At 39.1% G+C, this 25,314-nt stretch overlaps 1 protein-coding gene across 1 annotated transcript in view; it reads left to right on the top strand.

Annotated features, from left to right (window-relative positions):
- furinb (furin (paired basic amino acid cleaving enzyme) b) overlaps positions 1 to 25,314 on the top strand; it is a 63,109-nt gene that overhangs the window by 19,178 nt on the left and 18,617 nt on the right. Inside the window, exons 3-6 of the mRNA XM_057329782.1 lie at positions 11,547 to 11,645; positions 14,513 to 14,608; positions 16,050 to 16,178; positions 16,460 to 16,536. Coding sequence (XP_057185765.1) covers positions 11,547 to 11,645; positions 14,513 to 14,608; positions 16,050 to 16,178; positions 16,460 to 16,536 — 401 coding nt within the window. The remainder of the gene's footprint in view (positions 1 to 11,546; positions 11,646 to 14,512; positions 14,609 to 16,049; positions 16,179 to 16,459; positions 16,537 to 25,314) is intronic.

The following is a 25,314-nucleotide window of genomic DNA, read 5'->3' as shown; positions in this document are numbered from 1 at the left end:
ACAACGGTGGGCTTTAGTAACCTTTGGTCACGGACATCTGAGCCTTATCGATTTGTTACTGAAGCTCTCGTGTGTCAGATGGTGAAGCGCACAGGGAATGAATCATTATCATTACCGCCTTGTGTAGATGATGATTCAGAGTATGGTTAATTCATAGATGATTCAGAGAAAAGGCTGGTGGAACAGGTAATGGCTCTCTGGAGATCGAGATAAATATTTTCTGTAAAAGTATTTCTATTAAGCCGATATGATTAATGAGTTTAAAGGGATAGTTCACCCAAAAATGAAAATTCCGTCATGATTTAGTCACCCTCAACCGACTTTCTTACTTCTGCAGAACACAAAAGACGATATTTTGAAGAATATCAGTAACCAAACAACAGCGGTACCCTTTGACTTGCATTGGTTTTGTGTCCATACAATAGAACTAAATGGGTAGTGCCATTGTTAGGGCGTTTTCACACATAAGGGTTTGTTTCGGAACCTGGTGCGTTTTCTGTCTTGGTTCGATTCGTTTAGGCATATGTGAACACGGCAATCGCGCTAGGATCCGCCCCAAAACAATCACTCCGAGACCGCCTGAACAAGGTGGTCTCGACCCGATTGCAAACGAACTCTGGAGCGGTTCGGTAGACGTGTGAAAGCCATCCGACCCAACGGACCAACGGACCAGACTGTATCACAATGTATGATGGGTAATTATGTAAAGTTGCGTGACGCAAAAGGGATTGTTTTGCTAATGGCTCCCTGTAACAATGTTCAAAGAAAGGAAGGAAGGAGGCGGGAAACGGCGAACGTTAAACCAAACTTTTAATAAAATAAACAAACAACAAAACGAAAGTAAAGTGCTGACAGCTCCCTCACAAGCGACTGCCGGCCACACAAACACAATAAAACATAACATAAAATCCAGGCCTGGTTCTCTCTCGTCCTTCTCCTCCTTTTATGCTTCCCGAGCTCCGCCGTGAGAGACGCGAGACAACGCGCAGCTGACGCTCATTATCACTCGCGTTACCGGCCGGAAAATAAACAGATGCACTCTGACCAATTGAATGAGAGTTTACTCGCACGTGACTTTTATTAACAAAGTTTGGTCCATTTGGAAATATTGCCTTGTGAATGCGAACCAAACTAAAATGAATTTAAATATTGTAGAGATTTAACCCCCGGTTTCGGAACAAAGCAATCGATACACAGGTGTGAAAACGCCCTTAGATTATCAGTATTCTTCAGAATATCTTCTTTTGTGTTCTACAGAAGAAAGAAAGTCATACATGTGTGAAATGACAACAGTAAATGGTAACCAAATTTTTTTGGGGTGGACTATCCCTTTAAATTGTAATTTTGGTGTAATTCTGTTGTGGAGACATTTTTCTTGCACCGTTCAAGAGGTCATAGTTGATAATATTCCTATATGAGTTAGTTGACCTAAAGGGCTTTTAAGTTTGTAATTTCTTTGTATAATTTTATTAAAGCTTTATGCATCTAAGTGCATAGTGCATTTTTTAGACTGCCAAAATAAAAGTCTGGTTAACTCTGTATTTTTATGTGGACAAATATATTACTATTTAATAGTAAAAAAAAGAAACTAAACTAATTTGGATAAACTAAATGCATGATGCATAAGCTGAAGTTAGTTGTTTACCTTTGAAATTATTCTTTCTATGTTTATTAATGTTTCTTATTTATACATTTGTATTAGGCCTATATTGCATTTTGAATTTAATGTGGCAATGGAATGTACTAAATGGGTTTAGTTTTCACAGATATTAATGTATGCAATTTCAGCAATAAATGTTATTTTTTGTTAATTTTTCATTTTAAGAGACCTGTCTTATTTTCTCGTGTATATTTAGAGTTGCTCTTTAATAAAGAAAAAGTATGTATTATCCGAATACCCGATTAATCGATGGAAAAATCAGTAGAATACTCGATTACTAAAATAATCGATAGCTGCAGCCCTAGATTAAAGAAACAGTTCAGCCAAAAATTGGTCCCCATTGACTTTCCATAGGAATAAAACTTACTAGGGTCAAGTCAATGGGGACCATTTTTGGGTGAACTATTCCTTTAAAAAGTTGAAGAATCGCTGGTTTAGATTTAATGTAGCCGAAAAGCACTTAAATGACAGGCCTTGTTAGTCAACATCAGTATGGAATAAAGTCTTTGTCTGTCAGCCTTAAGGGTATGTGTGAAAGAGAGAGAGAGAGCAGGAAGAAATTGCTTCATGAAATGAAAAATGGTGCTGTGATTCAGTCAGTATAGCTTAGCATCTCATCATCTCTTTATTGCAAATCTGACCTGCTTAAGGGAGCAGTGATATCCTGTTAGCGCTGATCTGAAGTCAGTGTTGACGTCAGTCTTACAGTGTCGTTCAACTGGATTTGGGGAGAAAAAGCTGCACCTAAATCTAAAATGCTGTTGCAAGCAGGAGTAAATAGTAGATGCTTGATTCCACCAGGTAAGATGAAAAGATCTATATGGTTTTGTTGTGCAGCATATTTCCCAATGGAACAATGAGACATTGACCAAGTTTTATAAATTAAAAAACATACTTAACTGAATTAATATTTCAAATATAACTGAAATATCCCACTAGATATTATATGGCACATTAGGTTGAGCATTTTCAAATGGTTGGGCGGGGGTCATGATGAGGTTGCATGCAGAATAGCACAATGAGGGGAGTTGGCGAGTACTACTCTGAATAAAATGACAATGAGGTTTTGTGGATTTAATGGATATGTGCAACGAAGACCATGACACTCCCCATGAAAAGCACCATTTGGGACAAGGCTGGTATGAATAAATGTACTCGCACTAGAGTACCTTATTTATTGATTTGTCCTTGAGCGCATTATCAGGACAGACCTGTTGATGAACGTTAAAAGCCTTGATGAAGGTCTATTTGGGGTGATGCTACTGTATAGTCCTTTCATGTGGAAATCACTAATGGTAGACCCGTTTGATGTAATGAGTCGTTCCAGATTAGTTCAGTCACCCCTTTCAGCAGGGGTCCAGAAGACAGTGGAGATCTCACCGTTGCACTGATCATTTCAATGAATCAAAAGCCGTTTTTAATGACAATAAAAATGACATCTTATGAATAATACATTGCGAGATTAGCGCGCATGTATGCGCGTGTTTGTGCGCATCCAAACCTTCCTCACATCTGAATGATGCCGAGCAGAGTGCTAATGATCTCGCCGGTGTGTACTCGCGTGTTTGCATAGGTGTGTGTGTATCAAACTTCCAATCTTTCTCTCCGTGTCATTAGTTCTGTCTCCGATTCTGAGGTAATGACCCTTTTCCCCTCGGCAGCGGTCTGACTTTGTGACTGTATCTTTCCTACTCTCTCATTCTTTCAGGGGTTTTAGCTTCAGAAAGCAATTTCCATTTGATTGTGCGGTGTTGGCCATGACCTTGGATGATACTAATGACCTTTAAGTGAAAAAATTGTTTTGGAGAATCATTCAACCAGATTCAATTTGCTGCTAGCTGAAAAATCGAAAGATTTTGTGATTTATGTTGTCTTCACAAGAAGAGTTTGTCTTTGTTTTGTTGTGTGATGTCAGGTATAGGGTTGTCACACCAAAAAAAATTGTAGTAGTCAATCCTGTGTGTGATGCCAGTGGCTTGTAGAATGTTAAGTATTTTACAGTTAAATTATTGCCATTATAATGCATTAACATTACTTTCTGACTGACTGAAATTTGACTGTAATTGAAAATAATGGTTGACTGTATTTCCAGTAAGGCAAATAAATCTCTTATTGTTTTGTATTGCATTGGTTTGTTGGTTCAATTTTAATGGAATATTATTTATGCTATTATGTAAGTCTATTTACTTTTAATAATATATTAAAAAATGTGATGTTTAATAATTAAATGTTAAATTATGCCAGGCCCAGCTTGCTCTCTAGGCATCTGCATCGGTTGATGAAAAATTTAGCTGTGCAGTTTTTTCTTTTTTTCTCTGTTTTTTTTTGTCGAATAATATCATTACATTTTTAGCAATATAATTTTAGAATGGACTTGTAACAGAAGTACCAGTACTTTACATCCCTAGTCATATTTTAGAGGTATAAATTTTAATTATTCCTCCTTTCATTCTGAATTATTTCCTAGTCACATTTTTACAGTCGTAAATGAACTTGCTATCTACAAACCTCTCTTTCGTGAATTCTCAATGGTGACTGATTTGCATTGAGCTGGTCTCTCCAATTTCAACCCAGATGAAATTTCTATCCGTTATTCACAAACGTTCGTGCTGTTACAATCACGTCGGGGCGTTCAGTGACATTTAGGGCCAGTGTTATGGATAACCAAACTTGCCCGATGAACTTATAGCCTAAAATGAGACCGATAATTAGGTGAAATGGAATTGAGGCTTGATAGTGTTGGCCACCTCCAATCATCCGATCCGGGGTCAGGTGAGGGTAAAAGCAACAGTGACGTTTTGTGATGGCCTCATTTTTTTATCATTATCAAAAGAGAATTTTGCTGTAGTGACATGGAATGCCTGTCGATTAGATTTTTTTCACACAGAGACAAGTGAGTTTTGGGGATGGATGAACACAGAAGAAATTCTCTGGTGTGTGTGTGTGCGTGGGAACAAAAGTGAAAAACTAAAGAAAAAAGCTTACTGACTGTATAAAAGAAAAGTAGAGGTTATATTGTGTTTGTATAATAGATGGAGAGAATGAAACACAAAAAGCACTATTACGCGGTAAAAGCTTTTTGGTATTGCAACCTATATGAGCCAACAAAAAAAGGCTTCTGTTGAGATGAACTGATGTTTTGTGGAGGAACAGATGAAGAGGTAAGAAAAGAATGATCCTGTATGTAGGAGTGGGCGATATAAACAAATATTTGTATCAGTGTTTCCTGTTGCTCAGTTGTTAAAGCATAGCAGTAGCAACGATAGCCAAGGTCATTTTTTTATTTAACTCATCGACTGACTGCAGCTTTGAATTGAAGCATCTACCATATGCATATGCATAGCTAATGATTCAAACATTTGATTAGTTTTTATTTAATTTCACATTAAAAAACAAAACAAACAACTTTTAAATAAAAATTACATTTTCTTTTTTCTTAAATGAGGCCAATTTCTTTTTTTTGTTTAACATTTGACCAGAATAAAAACTACCCAACAGTACTTTAGAGATAATTGCCTGAATTTGATTCTGAACACGCACAAGTAAAGCCTGCCAGTGCCAGGTGGGTAAGGTTTAACAAGGGTCAGTTCCACACCACAGAGAATGCACTTTTTTAATAAGCAGTACATTATTTTTTCCCTGAACATAAAGTAATTGGAACACACTCCCCCATTACACTGTTTTCTTATGGCTACTACAACACAATTTAATAGCATGTTGTGTTTGGTTTGTGTGTCTGCAGTGTCCCACCAGTTAGCCCCGCCTTCCTTGTAAACTCATTACACCTGCATCGTGAGTTGTAATGGATCATTTACCAAATCTAAAAAAAACCAGATGATTCCAAGTGCTATCTTTTTATTTTTTTACAAATCAAAAAGACATTTCGCATACATGTGCATCAATTTTGGTTATCCTTACAAGGTAGGCTTTCATAGCCCCAAAATGTTGTTGTAAATTAAACTTAATCAGAATTTCTGGACAAAAATGGCAACTATTTCAGAGACAATGATTTCCGTGTCTTGTTATATAAACTGTAATCTAGTATACTGTACTTAATAATTGTCTAACATTGGCAAACTTTGCCAACTCCAAATACAACAAAATGCAGCTTTTTGTTTCATCTAAGAAACTCTCTATTTAAATCGATGATGACTGTACTTTCATGCCTAGAAATAGCAGCTCAGGGGGGTTACCAACATGGCCACTCGCCTTGAAGGGACCTTGCATCAAACAGTCTGTAAATGAACTTTTTCAAGTTTTGTGGGTGTGCCATTTGAAGCTAAGACTACTGTCGCCCCATCTAAAAATTCACCTACAAGTACAGACACAAAGAAAAACCTCATTAAAAGCACAGCAAGGAACCCTGGCTCACATAAAAAGAAATGAAATCGAGAAGGAGATAAAGAGAGTATTGCAAAAAGTTTAATTAGTTTTACTTCTGCATTTGCCTTATTACACTGGCAACATTTCTTGAAATTGTATTCAAAAACCCACAAGCATTCTCTTTCACTAAACATGTTTCCCTTTATCTTAACATTGATTTTCAGATGAGCAGCTTCATGTTTAGCAAGTCAAAGTTTAAATGCTTTCACTGCACTAAGCTACTTTATTAAATTATATAACCAGCTTGAATACTGAATGCTGCGTCTCATTCAAAAAACATGCGACAGCTATTGATCATGTGACTCACTGCATCATCGGTACAGTTGCATAATTGGTTTGTATAATACACGAGTCAATACAAATCAATTTTTCATAATTGCCAGAGCAGTGAGTGGTAATGAATAGATTCACGTTAGATGCAGGGACATGTGCCAAAAGAATTCTGGGAAATGATCAAAACAGCTTTTGATGCCCCACTGGGCTCCACAGTACGCGATGCAGCTGACGTTGGACTATTGATGTTCCACAGCTAAATTAAATTCAGAAAAGGTGGCACACATCAAGAATACAAAAATGTTCCACAAATGACCTTCAATCAATAGGAATCTTATCAAGTATCCTTCTTAAAACTCTGGTTTTCAATGAACGAAGGGAGTGGAGGCCTGGGTGAGGATGGATTTTGGCTGTGTACCTGGTTTTCTGTTCTTTCAACACAATGTTTTGAGCAGTTTATGTATCGGTTTTCCAACCCAACTATCCTGAACTTCCAATGTCTCTCAAATATATATATTTTTATCAAATTATTTTTTGCACCCTCAGATTACAGAGTTTTAAATAGTTATATCTCAGCCAAATATTGTCCTATCCTTACAATATAAATCAAAGGAAAGCTTATTTATTCAGCTTTCAGATAATGTAAAAATCTCAATTTCCAAAAATTGACCCTTGAGACTGGTTTTGTTGTGCAGGGTCACATATGCTAAAAAGCGTGTTATTTACAATACAGTACACTGAAAACATTTAATGCAGCCCAGCCCTAGGTTGGAGGAATAATATGAGTCCTATGTATTGACAAGGTTTCATTGCCTATAGATGCACTTTAGCTTAAGGGTTGGTGTGTGAGTCTCTTTTGTTTTGCATTTGCATTCATGTTGCTTTGAAGTACCAATATTACAGTAAGTTACTGTATGCATGTGTATGTAAGAGTAAACCAGAAAGAACATAAGCTGCGTAACTGTGACAGCAGTTACCTTCAAGAGGATATCTGGCTGAATGTTAAGTTTTAAAACTCCCAGTGGGCTAAAAAATACGTTCGCTAAATTAATATTACACCGCATATTTCCTCCGGTCCAACGATGCATAGAATATGAATATGATTCGTTTTCCCCCTCCTACACACACACACACACACACACACACAGATCTGAGAGCAGTTCTATAGTGTCTGACAGAGTTGACAGAGCAGCATTTCTGCCCCAGCCTTGCAGTCATGTGTAAAAGCATTAGTCTAACTGGGATAAAAAAAGAGTTTTATTTGACCTTATTCAACCGTGAAGCTTTTCTTTGATAATATTTCATTTCTCATACAGAACAAACAAAACAGGAAAAGAAGGGGAGAGATAAAGGATGGCGAGAAATGAAAGCAGATAGGTGTGTAACAGCCGGGGCCATGTACTAACATTCTGCTAACAAAGTTTTCATTGCTTCCAGATGACTTGGCACTTTAAAAATGAAAACAGAGGATTTGAATTTTCACATACTGTATCTTTACATTCCCCAGACACGACAGAAGGATTTGAGGTCATCTGATGTGACTATACAATAAAGCAGGCACAAATGGTTTTCTCTCATGCTTTTTCCTTATTCATTTTTGATTTATACAGATTTATTCAGCTAGGGATACGCTACCATCTGGAATACTAACATCACTGACATTAAAGGTGTTCTTAAACATAAATAAAAGGCTTTAAAATTTCTTAAAAATATGGCTCTTGAAATGTACGCTTTTTAATGAAGGTCATAAATATAACAGCTCAGAACTTTGCTAACAAAAATCCCTCACCTCCCAGAGGAGTGCACGTGTGTGTGTGTGTGTGTGTGTGTGTGTGTGTGTGTGTGTGTGTGTGTGTGTGTGTGTGTGTGTGTGTGTGTGTGTGTGTGTGTGTGTGTGTGAGTGTGTGTGTGTGTGTGTGTGTGTGTGTGTGTGTGTGTGTGTGTGTGTGTGTGTGTGTGTGTGTGTGTGTGTCTGTGTGTGTTGCATAGGTTTTCAAACTGCTCCCGTTCCCTTTCCCAGCACTATACATTTGCTTGGTGTCTTTTTACTTTATACACCCAGTGTAGGTCATGATGTTCTCTACTAATCAGCTGATAAATTAATTCTGATGTTTTAAATAAGGGAGACATGTCAAATGTGCAGTGCTGGGGGAGAGTTCAGGAACTCGAGGGAAGGTTCACACACACACACACGCACACACACACACACAAAAACCAGCAGACCATAAACTCCCATCTGAGTTTGCCGTGCTTTAGTAGACTGTCCATTTAAAGCATCCTCACCATTACTCAGTATGTGTCATATCCACATGAACAAAGTCACAGAGAACAGTAAATGAGTTCTTTTAGAAATCTGGCCAGTGAGTTTATGAATTATACAATCAGGCCAGAAAGAGGAATGATGTTCACTTTCACTTCTGCTGTAAATCAAAGTTAGCTTTCTGTTTTTCTATCTCTCTTTACATCGTCATCGTTCCTATTTCTCTTTCACTCACTTTGACCTGAAGGTTTACATTCACAACCATGCTTATACACCAAGGTTTAATATTAAAATCTGAGTAAGTAAAAGACTGGTGATTCAAAGAGCATAATAAAAGTGAAAAAAAAAACAGAGAGGGAATGAGATTCAGAGTCTGTGTTAGTACTGTGACTCATCTGACGACACATACGGTGTGATGTGATTTGAACAGTTAGCATCTGGTCTCAATAAAACCTTTCCCAGTTTAGAACGTGCTACAGGACCCAGACCCTGTCTACGTCAAGCTTATTTGTGGTTATTTATCATTTATTTAGAAGTGTATGTATAACTTTGTATGTCCAATGTCATATACATCCAGTGAGTCAGATGTTAAATAACTGCTTTGAGGGAGTTAGTGAGTAATAGTTACTGTTTCAAACTCTTTTGGAATCTGTTTGACAGATTTATTAAAATAAGCAGCTCATTTAAGTGTTTCTAAATTGGATTACATGTTTGTTTACACAACACAATAGAAATATGTTGTCTCTTTATTGTCTTGGTATTATTTTGTGGTTCTCAGTCTTTTATCTCTTAACATTTGATGCAGACTGCCAAGTTAGATAAAATGTCATTTATTTTGCCGTGGTGTTGATGATGTTGCAGCACAGCAAATGCCGTTTGACACGCAATAAGAGTTTAGAGCTATGAAAACGAACGTGGATGGCATTGCTTATATAATTTGTTCTTTTCAGAATTTGTTGACAGATGTGTTCAAATTAAAATATCTGACTTTAATATCTTGGAAAATATGAGCAGTTTGCGACACATTTTTGCCAATTTCTAAGGCAGCATGTATTCTTCTCAGACTGAGCAATCCCACAATGCATTGCGCTGAGCACAGCAAAAAAAGCAAGACGTTGATAAACTATGAATTTCATTCAATACTGAAAAGTGTCAATCAAAAACAGTGCAGTATAACCAAAATAGGATTACTCTACCCACTGTGTATTTTTAAGCATATTGCAGTATTGCAATGTTGGCTTAGCATGCTAGCGTCGAATTGTATTGGTACAACATTAAATTAAATCACTGTTACACAAGTCCTCACCAGTGTTGGGGAAGTTACTCTGAAAAAGTAATTAATTACTAGTTACTAATTACACATTCAATGGTGTAATTAGATTACTGTACAAATTACTCTCTACAAAAAGTATTTAATTATTTATTACTAATTACTTTCTATATCTTATATCAACCTTGATTAGTTAAGTGAGTCAAGGATAGACACGAAACGACTCTTAATTCATTCAAATAAATCATATAAAACTACATAAAGTACAATTATTAACTGACTTGTATAGCAAATGTGAGAAAGATACATTAATGCATGCATTTTAAAGTTAGATTTTGAATTTTAATGTCAATTCCACTATTGTATACATTACAGAGTATTTAATTCAGTTACGTCCGAAGTAACTGTAATTTAATTACAGAACAAATAAGAGTAATCCCTTACTTTACTTTTTTTAAGGGAAAGTAATTAAATTACAGTAACTAATTACTTAGTAACTAGTTACACCCAACACTGGTCCTCACATTCTAAGCCGTGCTGATCCTGCTCTGTAACACAAAAACTTAAACCTTTATAAAACCCACCTGAGCCAGCTAATAACAGAGCTTACTTAAAAATTACGGTCAGGTGTGATAGAGTGTCGTTGAAACCAAACTTCCAGGAACGTTGATCTGCAGGAGCGGACAGGTAGATGTTGGCAGTAGAGGTCATGCTATTGATCACTAGGAGACAGTCAGAGGTTATTGAGTAAAAAGGAGACCGAGGCAGCATAGGAAGCAGAGAGACTGTCTGCAGTGAATTGTCATGGGAAAAGAAGCCCAGCAGGGATGCTTTTTGATAAATGAACGTCATTTTAGAGGATGGGGACACTTTACTGTATAGTGGCGAATCCATTCGGTGAAGCACGTCTCCACTGACATCACTTGGAATAGGTGAACATTTCTGTGCGTTTGTGTGTGTAGTTCGAGAAGAGCAGAAGTTTCTTTCCGTGTTCTGCTGGGAAAAACACAAGATGACTAATGATAGAGGCATGATTTTGTCCAAATATTCTCAAGCTCAAAGAAAACAGGGCTGCGAGCCGCCCAGCAGAGCACCGTGTCTACCCACACATTAGCGTGTGGCATGTAGCGGTCCAGAAGCAGTGAGATTTCTGCTTTTTATGTGCTGGTTTACAGCGCTGAAACACATGACAACAAAATCACAGCTTCCCTGGATCAAATTGAATGGAAACGGGAGTCAGATCTCTAGAACGCTCTCTTTTCATCTCCATCCCCCTTTTGCTATGCACCATACATTTTATGCTTAACGCTTTTGATGTGCGTGTTTGCCGAGTCTTCTACAAAGAAATTCAAGAAAAATGCATAACACTTGTCAGCATGCATGCGTGTGTCATGAAAGTGATCATTCTTTTATTATTTTCACAGAATGTTTCTCAATGTGGGAATGTCTGAGACGTGTTTGTTTTCGGATGTGTCGCAGATATTGTGTTTGGACTGTGCGAGAGGCTGTGCCTCGTGTTCGTGTGGCGTGTGAGATGTGTTGGAAAGAGAGATGGCCAGGCCTGTGTGCAGGTGCTGGAGTTAATGAGCGTGTTTCCCTCTGGATCGTAAGACCAGATGACCTTGTGCATTGGGTAGGACGGGGCTCTTTTGGAACAGCACTCTAATATATCACCTCTCTTTGTGTGTGCGTCTCCACAGGTGTTCGGGGACTACTATCATTTCCAGCACAGGGGTGTGGTGAAGAGATCTTTGTTCGGCCATCGCGGAGTTCACGTCCGACTACACACCGATCCACAGGTAAGGTTGAGTCACCAATACACAACGTTTGGAGACAAGAAAGGGGGGCATAGTTGGTCCTAAGCTTCAAATGGTCGACTGGCTGTGTTATTGGCATATGTGCGTAGGTGCTGGAGTTTTTTTAGCTTGTGCGTGTGTGTGTGGGGGTACTAAAGTGTAAGACCCTGGCTCAGCCGATAAGTTATCTGAGAGCAGCAGAGGCGTCCCGAGCGACTGCATATTTGGGCCGCTGGCTGCAGGCTTCCATAGATCTCCCACTGACAAGCCTCTTATCTTCTCTCTCTGAAGCTTCAGCCGCTAGTTAAAACCCACTGCACTCTCCAGAGATCCAACTACACGCCTAATACCGATGCCCTCCCAGACCCCACCTGCCCACCAGACGCTGGCAAAAGACACCGGATGACTCCAAACACAGATCTGTGACAGGAGAGAATGAGAGGCCGAAAGACAACAGGGAAGATACAAGCCGGATTATTTCTCCCCAGCGTGCTAGCCTCTATTTATGCAAGGCTAACAGAATCAGGGTTCTGCTCTGGATCCATTTTGTATTGCATCGGGTCAGACGTTCTTGTTGCTACTTCAATTTTCGGGCAAGGCACACACATACAGTACAACACACACACACACACACACACACGTACACAACGCACAGCCTGCTCTGTATGCCGAGGTCAGCGAGGTTTTTTTTAAAGAAGCAGATTTCTGAAGGCAGCACATTCCCTCCAGCGACGTTTCCTAACAGAATTTGTGAAATGTAATGCAGGTCGCCTCTTCCGCTCACTTGCCACAATTTCATTCGCTGGGAAAGTCAGTGTGAGCTTTTCAAAGTTTTCTGCGGAACAGAGGGCAGCAAGACGTGACAGAAACAGGAAAATGAATTCTTCAAAATCTGACCCGGCCTTGCTGCACATTGCTGCGTTCGGGATAAATTTACCCCCGTGCATTACAGAAAAACAAGGGCGTTAGGACGGTTTACTCGAAGGATTTTGAGCGTGTGGGGGTGTATGTGTGTGTGGCGATTGTGTGAATCACCCTCGTCTTTTAAAAGAACATGCGCTGTGAAAGCTAAGCTTGCTGCTCAGAAGAGGAGAATAATAAAATGAACCACATTTTTACGCTGTAAAAGGATTAAGTTAATTGTTTTGCTGGTTTCATTGAAATACATCATATAGCAGGATGGTTTCTAACAAGGGATTGTGTAGACCGCCTTCCCAAGAACCATGATTGTTTTTCACACAAAAATTATGGATTTGCTTAATCACAAACAGGCACATCAAGCATTTGTTTTGTAAGTTGCGCCATATGTTGTACCCTGTTTTGCATGCTGTGGGCTCTTAAAGGTGTCAACTACTGTATGTGATAATTTAGTCATGGAAGAATATGTTGCATTGCAATACAGATTGTGACACTTAAAAACACACACAGCATTTCACTTCTCGTATTACCACCAACCCACCCACCCATCCATTAAACACTAAGAGATGGTCCATTTTCTTCCTACAGGCACCAACATGGAAAAAAAGTGTAAATTACAACCTCCAGTCACATGTAATTATGTAAACATGGCTTTGCGCTGAAGCACCTGATGTTCTGTGACTTCTAAACTGTTAGAATTAGGTTTTCTGTAACAGTGATCTGAGGGTTGTTTTCTTTGGGAGGCTTGTAGAACTGGCTTGTTTGTGAATTTTAAGGCAAAAGGAATGAGCAGGAGGGAAGAGGTAAGATAATGAGCACAAGATCATCTGTAGGCCCTCTGTTCGTCCCCCATGAAGTGAAAAATGATCCCTGTATGAAGCAGGAGCCCCGTGGACCTTTTGAGTTCATTATAAACAATTGTTTTGCAGGGAATGCATTTGAGATGTCTATACATCTCTACCTGATTAGATTTTACCCTGTGCTTTCGAATACCTCTAGGTTAGTATAAATGCTAATGTTTGTGCTGTGTCTTGCTTTTATAAATAATTTCTTGAATGCAAAACTGCAATCTTGCATAGTTGAATAGACTTATCTGTGTTTTAAGTGAGGTTTTACTTAAACAGCATCTTTGTCACAGATGCGTCTCCTCTAATTCCTTTGGATGATAAAAAATAGAATAATGAAACATTTGTGAAAACAAAAGATGCACAATATTGTAATCACAACAGTAAGAATTTAGAGAGGTTTTAAAAAGAAATGAGTCTTGGAAGAATTTGATTAGAAATGTTGAGATTTTTTAGATCTAATAGTAAAACTTGATATCAAGCAAACATGAGCACAAACTAGGGCTCAAATGATGCATCGCATCCAGAATAAAAGTTTGTGTTTACATAATATATGTCTGTGTACTGTGCATATTAATTTTGTATTTATAAACACATAAGCATACATGTGTACATATATGTAGGAAATATATGCACAGCACACAGACATTTATTATGTAAACAAAAACTTTTATTCTGTATGTGATTAATCGCAATTAATCGTTTAACAGCCCTAGCACAAACATGAGCAAGTTTTGTTAAACTCTTGAGGAAACGAGATTACTAAAGCGAAATTGAGAAACAGGAGACAAGTACTCCATTATATATCATTGTTGAAAAGAGGCACAACTGGGAAAGAAGTAAACCAATCAAATTTGTCAAAGAGAGTCAAAAACACACTCGTAGAACAAGGTGAAGTGCAATAACAGAGCAGATTGAATTAAACTGTGCAGATCCGTGTGAAATTTGGGTATTTTTAGTGTGAAGATAAGCCATGCAGTAAGAACATACATGCTAGTTCAATACAGAAGATAGAGATGGAGATCAGTTTACTGAAATGTTTAACTTATGAAATATTGGGTTTGTTATTACCTCTAATGTGTGTATTTGTGTGATTTATTTTTTTAGGTGATTTGGGCCGAGCAGCAGATTGCCAAGCGACGACACAAGAGAGACATTCATATCGAACCCACAGATCCGAAATTCCCTCAGCAGTGGTACCTGGTACGTGAACAGCATCTGTGTTTGTTTATTTTGCAGTTGTTATGAATGTAAAGTGTATTAAGTGCTTTTACAGCGGGAAGCCATCTGCGCTTGATCTGTGAAGGTTCTTAGATAGTTTCCTACACTAAATCCCCATACAGATATGAGTTCTGTTTAAACCGCTTTTAAGTGCAAGGCAACGTTAAATAAAAAATCTACCCTGTTTACTTTTTTAACATGTTTCTGGTCTTAATGTGTATAAAAAAGAAAAAATTGCTTCGAGAATGACTTTCATTTTTTATTTAAAAAAAAACATAAATAATTGAATTATGTGTGTAGTTGTGTGAACGTTTACACGGATGAGTGTGTTTGTTTGGGTGTAGCTGCTTTTAAAGCTCTATTCTGTATTCAGCCGTCGAGCTTCAAGTTCAAAACATATTAATATGTGAACTGAATGACCAAAGAGTTTTCGTGGGCCGTAAACGACAACACAAACGCGAGAGCTGTCGTTGCGCATTAGCATGCTAATCTGTTAAAGTTTCATCTCGTCCGATGCCTCTTTTAAGCCACGTCTGTGTGTTTTACTGTGTTAAACATCACACGCACACACATCCTTGGTGTTTTCATAGTGAAGAATGGAGGTTGTATTATTGTTGACAAGGGAATGAATGCTTTTTAAGTTGTTTACACTGAAGAAGCAGCACAGAAAGACGAGAGATTCGATTCTGTCGGTTTATTTTTATGTGTGGGGTTTTTTTGTCAGGGGAGAGAAGGTTGTAAAAGGGCCAGTTATCCAAAGACGTGCAAATTAAATTTCCACCCAATTTCCACTTTTACATTTTATGTCCTAAGTTTAGTCGAAAGTATTTAGATGTGGCGTTATAGCAGATGGCGTCGATATAAAGGAAAGCGTGAGGGAATGAAAAGCCGGAAGAAAAACACATTGAAAGAGCGAAAGAGAAGTGAGAAATAGTTTTGTTGTTGAGGGAATAGCTGTTGGGTAAAAAGGATAACACCTATTTGGGATGGTCCTGCCGACATGCTCCAATTTAGGAGAGAAAAATGTGTGGGCCATTGTGTGAACGGTCATCTTTCATTTGCTTTAGCTCCTGTCGCTGGACTTCCTTTGTGACAAGGGTAAAATATCATTGTGTGTGTGTGTAGTTCTGCAGGTGGGTCTTCCCCTATCGGGAAGTCTTGGTCAAATTGTGTGTGACTTGGTTAACTTACCCCATCAAAACACCTCGGGGGCTTCATGTTTTACACAGCGTCCCCTGTCCTGCGCTTCTGTGCCACACACAAGAGCTTTCCCAAGTCCAACATTTGCCCTTTTCTTGCTGAAGGGGGTGTCTCTTTATAAAAGCACTGAGGAATAATTTTCTCTCTTTCCAGAATTTTTCTTCACAGCTTGGCTGTGAAACTGAATGTGAAATATGTCTAGTAAAATGTATTTTACCTGCAGCTCAATCCCAGTCGTGGAGACCTGAATGTGAGGGAGGCGTGGGCTCAGGGATTTACAGGAAGAGGAGTGGTCGTGACCATTCTGGATGACGGCATCGAGAAAGATCACCCCGATCTCGCCACAAACTACGTGAGCTATCTACAACAATAAATCGCTATTGGACTAATGTGATCAATGCTCCAATGATAATACCATAATTATAAATCTAGGTATATTTAATAGTAAGAACTGATGGTGTTCCTCTGATAGAGACGGACTCCGTTATAAGAATAATGTCTGCATCTATGAAAAATTCTGTCTGGGTAGACAGCTCACTAGGTTTTGAAACACATTGTGCATTCAAGCAACACGAGAGGATGGAATGTTGAGTGTCAAAATACAGCCCTTCCTTTTCTCTGTTTTATTTCAAGGATCCAGATGCCAGTTATGATGTGAATGACAGAGATCCAGACCCTCAGCCCAGATACACACAGCTGAATGACAACAGGTAACGATCTCTTTCCATCTCCAATCCAATCAGCACATCCACAGCGGGGTTGCCAGATTTGTTGGGCTGCAACAACATGTCACATTGCAGAAGCTCTTTGATCGTAAATATTTTCGAGGTTCTTGCAGGTAGACAAGCACGAGAGCCGTTTCTCGATAAACTTTTACACCAACTACGATGGCCAAAATGTAATGTCTGCCTAGGAAGTTCGCTAGGTTTTGACATAGCTTCTCCCCTCTTTAGCTAACTGATTTAAGATGTGATGTACTGACAGTAACTGCGACGCTTAGTGTTTTGTTAGGAGAATAAAGTGGTTTGGAGCCGCGTCGTTCCGTGGTTTAATGCAGTCTGCGGAGCACCTGCCGCTCAGAGATGTGCGCTAACGGCTCCTAAATGCTCTCATGAAAAATGCATTTTATAGAAAATCTCATAACTGCACGGTGTTCCTACGTGCCGTCGGTTTCCCCGAGAGAGAGCTTCCTCCCACTGTTTTATTCCGTCTGTATTGCTCTTTCTCTTAGTTTTGTCTGTCCGACCATCATGTTGCAGTAATCAGTCGCCTATGGCAGCGCGGTAGAAATTAACCGATCAGTGCCCTCCCTTCCTATCTCTATCTGTGTCTTTCAGTCTCCACAGCATTTTTTGCACCGTTATGTTTGAAGAGGATTTTTGAAGGACCGTTGTGCGCTGGATTATTTAGATGTTTCCGAGATTGACAATCTACAATCTAGCTGTAGTTTTCTTGTTTTGCTCTCTGTCGTTCTTCTCCTCTCCCTTCATGAATCAGCTGTGATTATATTCACCCCACCGAAGACATCTGGATTTTTGCTTGTTCTCTTTGATAGACCCTCATCGATTTGTTGCCTTTAGCTGATTGCATTAAGCGTTATAAGTTCGGGTGTAATGGAGGGAGAACGGTTCCTTTCTTTTTAATGCCAGGACAATTTCCCCTTTCCCTTTCAGTCTGAAAAATCCCAGAAGACCAGTGCTACGGTGCTAGATTGTTGGGGGGATTTGCCTCAAATCTGTCTCACCCTGGGCCTCCAGCCAGAACGGCTTTCTTTCTTGGTTTTGATTCCAGTGTGCAGAAGGATGCAGAAGTCTTCAATCTCAGGACAATGCAGCTTACAAAGTTATGGAAGGAAATCTTCTTTAACGAATCTGTGTTAACACCACCAGTCTTGCCTTAGCGCCTCTCCTACTGACATGTGGAAGTTACAGTCTTCACTCCTGCTAAAACCCATAGCAACTGCTTACAGTGTAACTGCCATTCCGCGGCAACAGCGAAGCCTAACAAGCATTCGTAACCCTCCCGGCACCCAGACAAATGCATATTAAGATCAATCAGCTGAATGTGAAAAAGAGCGGGGAAATCCATCGCCGTCGGGTCTGCCACACCTCGGCAACCCAGCAAACAAAAAGTGTGCTGCACATCTACTGTCAAGACCATTATACTGAATTGAATCGGTTTGAGTCCGTGAAATGAGAGGTAAAATGCATGTCTGTGTCAATAGTCAGAAATGGTGAGGCAGTCTAAGAAAACTGAACTGAGGAGGGAATTCTTCCTTATGTATGGTTGTGGAGCAAAGAGCGATGAACATTATGGATCTGCAACAAAATGATGTGTGGTGTTCATAAATAGGCAGCTGAGACAGTTTGGTATTTTATTCAAAGCAAATTGATTTTCGGAGTCCTCTGTAAAATCTGATCTTGGGATGAATCAGCGCCTTGGATATCGAGCGAAGCACGTGGATGAGTTATCACATATTTTCATTGTGATTAAATGGGAGATGGTACCAGTGTTGGCAGGTTAGCGTTAACATCTTCGGATCACAAAACACATTTTTTGTGTGTAGCTTATGTATTGACATGCATTGGTGGTTGAGTAAGAGTACCTGTCAGTTTCAGAGGCTTTTTATTGTTCGGTCAGGATGAGGGGTTGTCTACCCTTTTTTTTTTTTTAGAAAAAGCTCTCATTTGTGTCTTAAATCTTGTCGTATTAAAGAATTGTTCGCAGTTTTTTTGTATAAGCATGTGAGACAAACATCATAAGACTCTCAAGCAGTCCGCCTGAGCTTGAGAGTCTTAGGATGTTTGTCTCACATGCTTATACAATATAAATAAATCACAGTTATTGGCTTATACTGTAATAAATGTAAAGAGTTATACAATTGAATTGCATTGGTTAGATCTCTGACTTTGCAGACTTGGGTATCCTGGCAAATCTCACAGAGGTAGAACAAAATCTGAAGAGCAGGAGATTCCAGCAAGTTACCATGCACCATCCATTGAATCTTACCGCTATCTGGAGGAGAGAATTGAGACATGAAGCATCTCATTGGCGTTTTTTCTTTCCTACAGGAAATCCTCCAGGTGCTAAAAATGATGCTCTGATCCGGAGACAGCTGCGGTTCTGCAAAATATTTACAGAGCTTTGCACCGGGAAACAATTCGAAAATAGATCTACAGAGAATGACAGAAGCAAACACAGAAAGAGAGAGAAAGAGAGGGATTTTACAACGTTTTGTTTACTTTCAAGGTTTTTCACATGTCCTTCATAATCTCTAATATCTGCAAATGCTGCTTACATGTTTTTGAAGAAGTCTGTACCGGCAGTGCAAGTGATCTTAAAGCCCGGCTTCGTTTCTGCTAATCTTAGATATTTATTCAGCGACTGAAGAGGGTCGAGGAGAACAGCATATAGAAACAGTTGAATACACATGAGAAAACTGGTACATTTCACCGATCCTCCCCATCTTCAGGAAACGAGGCTTTTTAACTAATTTCACCGGGTCTGGTTCATTTAGACGGCGCTCTCTGCCAATGACGATTGGACGTAAAGTGCCTATTCAAATTCAAATGGAGGTAGCAGAAATGGTTTGGCATCCCATGGCATAGATTGAAAGCTGGAAGGACAACAATGGTCTCTCTCTCTGCATCTCTGTTTGTCTCCGTCTCTCTGCCTATGTGTTGTAGTTGCGATAAGTGAGAGGCAAATTTGCTTTTGGTGGGCTTTAGTTAGATAATTAGCAGTGCATCGCATGGTTTGTTTTGCATCCTGCGACGAACTTAAATGTTACCTGAAATCATGTTTTGTTGAGGACGATTTTTTTATGTAATAAGCCTTAAAGGGATTGTTCAAAAGACAACTCTGTCATCATTCACTCACCCTCGGGTTGTTTCTTTGATTTGCTGAACACAAAGAAAGTTATTTGTAAGAATGTCATTAACCAAACGGATCTCATCCCCCATTTACTGCCATAGTAGGGAAAATAAATACCGTACAGGTTTGACAGGACAAGAGGGTGAGTAAACGATGACAGAATTTTCATTTTTGGGTGAACTATCCCTTTAAGGTTTTCACCTGATGGATGGTTAAATAAATGATAAAATAAGTTTAAATTGAAGGAAGCACCTGAGCTGTAGGATCACAGTATTATAAAGATTTCAGTGAGGTTTGTGACTCCGTAGCAACCACCCACAACACCTTAGCAACCTCCAAGTTATGCCCTAGCAACCCCATAGAACGCCTTAACAACCACACTGAAACGTTTCTCTTTTTTCTTAGACATTTTGTCCATTGACAAAACATAAAGGAGAGTTTTAAATCGTGAATCCTACCATTTATTAAGATGAAATACAAACTCATAGACTTTGGAAAAAAGTATACTGTATATCAATTGGGGGGAAAAGCTGGCTTTTACAGAAACATATACCATCAGTCTCTTAAAGCTTACAGTAATCTGTCTTAAAAGGTTAAAAAATCTCTTTTCTATGGAGAAAATAAATGGGAATTTTACTTCTGTTCAAAGTGTTGAATTATTGATATTGGGTGGAGGTCAGCTCGAAGACTCCCGTCTTTGTTTTGTGCATAAATATCCAGGTCCGGTTGGCTTTGTGGAGTCAATAAACAAGACTTTTAAAGTCCTTCGCTCTCTTTCTCACTTTAATTCTAATAGCACGGGTGATGGATGGATTGCGTTTGGTGGCTGTCAGTCAGACCTGTAAATAACGTGGCTGCCTCTCCACTCAACCCCACCTCACGTGACCCGAACCTGTCAGCTTTCTTTTCCACCAGAATCGGGCCTTTGGAATCCCATCAGAAATGCTGGAAATCTGCCCTACCGTACACCGCTCCACGCCAGCCAGAGGGAGGAAGCAATTGAAGCTGGAGTCAGAACCGTGACAGTGATTTCGGGTTGTGAGTTCTGGAATGCGCCACGGTTTCTTTCGCAGACACGTCAAAGAGTTGGCGGAGGTTTCATCATGACTTCCGTATACCTCCTTTCTCATGACGTTATCTGGGATTCTGTCTCTCTATTACCCTCCTTTTTTCCATCTCCCCCTTTCTCATCCAGGACATGTGGCTTTCCGAGGCTGTGCCCGAGGGCTGGGTTTAGCTGGCTGGAAAATGCACTAATCCTTTTTAGAGCGCTTCTTAATCCAAGCCTATTGAAGGGAGGCATCGAGATCCGACTCTTTTCCACAACACATGGACGGATTCCATTACTCTACACAACAGCGTACTGTACAGACTCATCATGCGTTTTCAAGGGCACCCTATGCCTGTGAGCAGGAGAGCTGTAAATGGATGAATAAGAGAATTGAAGAGAACATAAAACAAGATGAATAGAGGGGCTGAAAAACAAGGAGATGGACAGAATTAGAACACGTCTCCTCCGTTTCGCCTCCGGTTTCAAGGTTGTAGGATTGTTGCAGGCTCGGGTTGAGTTAATTTTCACTCTCTACTTTTTCTCTCCCTGGTGGGCTTGGACAGATTGTTGTGGTCTACACAGGGAAGGCTGGAAAAGATTGCTAGTAATTTTGCACCTAAATAGATGTGGGACAGGAAGAGAAGAAGGTAAAGTGTAATCCTGTCCAACACGCTGGTTGTTCTTCTCAGAACAGACGCTTCCTTGTTAAAATTCTGGCTAGCTAGGAATTATAGTCATGATACATAAAAATGAAGTGCAAATAAAGCACACTTAAATTTGAAATGCTACAAATTAATTTAGGGTTCACAACATCGTAATGGAGAGCAAAAAAATGATGTTCTCAATAATGTTCATGTTTCCATTACTCAGGATCTATTGACAGAAATGTAATATAATACACATAACTATGTGTTCAGATGTGTATAAAGAGCTTACACAATGAAGCGTTATGTTTTTATTACCTTAGAATGATCTACTTCTATCTACATACACCGCAGGTCCCCTTGCATGGAATTTGCCATGTTGTTACAGTAGCTCTAAACGGACAAACTGCTCTACAGAGCGCGTTTCGTAAATACATTATCTCCTTCGGCAAAGAAGCGAAAACGTGACGACATCTTAGTCCTGAGTAGCTAGTGCTTTGAAAGGGAGGGGTGGAGTGAGCCGTTGGTTGCAATTCGCAACCTCACCGCTAGATGCCGCTTAATTTCATACACTGGATCTCTAAGTCTAAGCTTTTGAAGTTTAAGTTTTATGCTTTTGAACTAAAGTTTTTAAGTTGAAAGAGGTGATTTTTTACAGTGCATGAATTCATATTCATCATGATATATGGTGAAATGATGTGTAAGAGAAAGTCCTTGAACATTTTTAGTTGGAGACTACAGTGCAAAAGCAGCCGATTTTTATGTTTAATTTGATTTCATACAGTGTGTGTGTGTTAAGCAGAGTTGTGTAAACATTCAGAAATCACAAATATGAATATTGGTAAGGATAAACACCAGCGTCATGATGAAAAGGTCATGACGGGAACATAAAGGTTGTGTAAACTTATATAAGTAATGAACTTAAATCAGTGTGCATGAAGGTGAACACACACTGCAGCTTACTGTAGGCAGACGTGCGTTTTTAAAGAGCCATTTCCATTTGCCATTGCTTTTTTACCATAAACCTTGTGAGAAAAGTCCTTTTTAGGTCTCCTAGCAAGACTGTCACATTACGTGACGGTCACAGCGTGAAAAGCTTCATTTCTATTGAACAATTTCTAATGAATCTGTCTGCATCTATTGGTGTGAATGGAAGCCTCAGTGAAGCAGTATGAATGTATCGTAGGTGTGTCATGACTTTGGGTCTGTTTGGCATTGATGTGTTATCCGTGACTCGAGCATATTTCATTTATGTAAGGAAAGACAAGGATTGTTTTGCAGCATCCATTAGCACACATTTTTGGGTTTGCGTCAGGTACAACAGCCTGTCTGCTTTATTGTGACTCTTGGCACTGTAAAAATACGGAGACCTCATTCAGAATCAGTGCTTTTGTACCTCGCTGAGCATTGAAAGGTAAATGAGTTGAATGCAGCATTTCTGTGGGGAAAACAGCTTTCTCTGCAAGCCAGGTAGCACTAATCCTCTGGAATAAGGTTTCACATTTATATAGCTTAAAATTAGATCTGGTCAGGGTGCCGAAAGAGTAAAAACATGCTTGTGAAACTGAAAATTAGAGCAGGTGTTGCTCCCAGTTAGTCATTTTAATCATGCAAGTGCCACCACATTCATACATACTTTTATTCTCTATAAAATGTGGGAAGAATTATTAAATGAATTCATTTGATTAATCAATGTTTTATTTTAGACTGTACTTTCTTTCTCCAATCTCTAAATGCATATTTATGAATATGTACATCCCTATAATTGATTCATATTGTTAATCTTTAATATTTGAATTGTTCTGAACCAATGTGGTTTGTAAAAACTCTTCATATGCATTGTAGTCAGATGCCAGAGTCTGCATTCCCACAACTTTTCAAGAACAAACAAAGACTTTTTCAGACTGACAGGCACAGGCTCTACTGTCCACACTTATGAGCAAATGATAGCTTGATGGCTTTTATGCCCGAGTGGTTGCCAGAAGGCCGACCTTGATCTGTTTTCTGCTTTCTGAAAGAACGCCACTTCATTTCTTTGTCAAGACGTCTGTTTACGTTCGGAGAGAAAGCATGCGGTTCGGTCCTATAGCTTCTTTTAAGATTCACTGTGCGAACTGACCTTACGCTCAACTGTGCCAACACTCCATAATGATAGCCATTAAGCCCCTGAGTTCAGGAGACGGCCAATGATCTGTCTTTCCGACTGCATGTGGGTGTCTTTGAAAGTCAGAGATGGGAATATGCAAATGAAGCGATATGCGTCCAACCTCTTACGGCAGGCAACAGTTTTAACATTACGTATACTTACAAGATTAAACAGACCGTTTAAATCACTTTGTGTCCCGATGTGAGAGGGCCATCTGTGTTTTGTGTGTTTTTACGGAAAGTCACCGCATGGGTGACGGAGAGATATTTAACCAATAAATAGGCCAAATAGCTATAATCATTTATTGCACACAACAGGTCTTTACTTGGATATTGATATTTGTAGATTACACATAATAATGGGAGCGTTGCTTGGCTATTGTAAGTGCAAAGTAAAATGTGTTTATTGAAGGCTGTGAATTTGTTAACAAAGCAATGGAATAAAGGGGATGAGTTTAGAGATAAAACATCTTAAGTAGTCTGCAGTTTCTGTTACGCTTAGCTCTATGAGAATTTATTTTTATCCTTTATAAATGGCTTAAAACTATTAAAAGATGAAGAGACCATTACAAATTTTCATTTAATCAGCATTTCTAGATGTATTGTGGCCATTGCAGTCCATTGTCTCTTGAATTTCAACAAAATCAAACCTCAGGAGTGACATAAAGTCATCCAACAGCAATGTGAAAGACTGACAGCATGGCAAGACACATGAAAACTGTGATAAAAATCAAGGTTATCACATAAAAAAATATATTTGAACTTTTCCTAAAAGTTACTGTTGCATTGCTTAAAAGTGAATATGAACTTGTTTTCTTGGAACTATTTGAGGTCTGATACAGAGCATCTTTTCTGTTATTTTCACCTGTTTCTCCGGTTTTCATTTCTGCAAATAAATGCAACTAGAAACAATATTTTGATTTGAAATTTGGGAGAAATGTTGTTAGTAGTTCACAGTATAAAACAAAAATAATAATTTTACCTAAACACATACCTATAAATAGTAAATTCAGAAAAACTGAAATGGTCTTTGAAATGGTCTCTTTATTTTTTCCGCGGCTGTATGATATAAGGTGCTCTCACAGTATTGAAACCAGTATATGTAAATATAAATGAATGCACATAAAAGCTGTCTGTACTGAATGTAGAGATTACCTTCTTCAGTAGATTGCGTCTGGAGCTGTAAATGACTGCAAAATGAGCCGATATAAAAGCTGCATTGTTTATTCATGAGGGTGTTCCCGGCCATTTGTCATGATAACCGTCACCTCCCACAAGACGAATGTGGAAAATGATGTTTTATTGCAAATGACGGGTTTACACGCACAGCATGAAAGGAATTTGTTGCGATTCAACTCTGGCCCTGTATACGAAAACATGTAAAAATGGGGTTACACGCTAGCTGAATTATGTAAAATCATACCACCTTCTAGGCAGGTTAACTGGCTGAAGGGCTTTGTTAACATGAAATAGCTTTGATTTCAATGACAGCTTGATGCTTAATAGGCTCTAATGAATGTATCAGAATGGTATAAGCTGCCTTTCTTTGCTATATAAGGAGAGAAGAAAAATCCAGGGAATGTGTGTAATTCCATATGCCTTGGAGAAAAGACTGCGGCGAGAAATAAATTCAGGCGTAATTGGGTGCGTTTCGGAAGCGCCGACACTTAATAGGTCCCATTGAAAGGCGAAAGTGTTTTTGTATTTCAGGTGTTTGCTCGGTAAGCAGACGCGGATTTGAGGTTGATGAAATACAGCGCACACAAAGCTTAAAT

This window comes from Triplophysa rosa, linkage group LG3, assembly GCF_024868665.1.
Source record: "Triplophysa rosa linkage group LG3, Trosa_1v2, whole genome shotgun sequence".
NCBI lineage: Eukaryota > Metazoa > Chordata > Actinopteri > Cypriniformes > Nemacheilidae > Triplophysa > Triplophysa rosa.
Note: the sequence above shows the minus strand (reverse complement) of the source record. Positions and strands in the feature narration are given on the sequence as shown.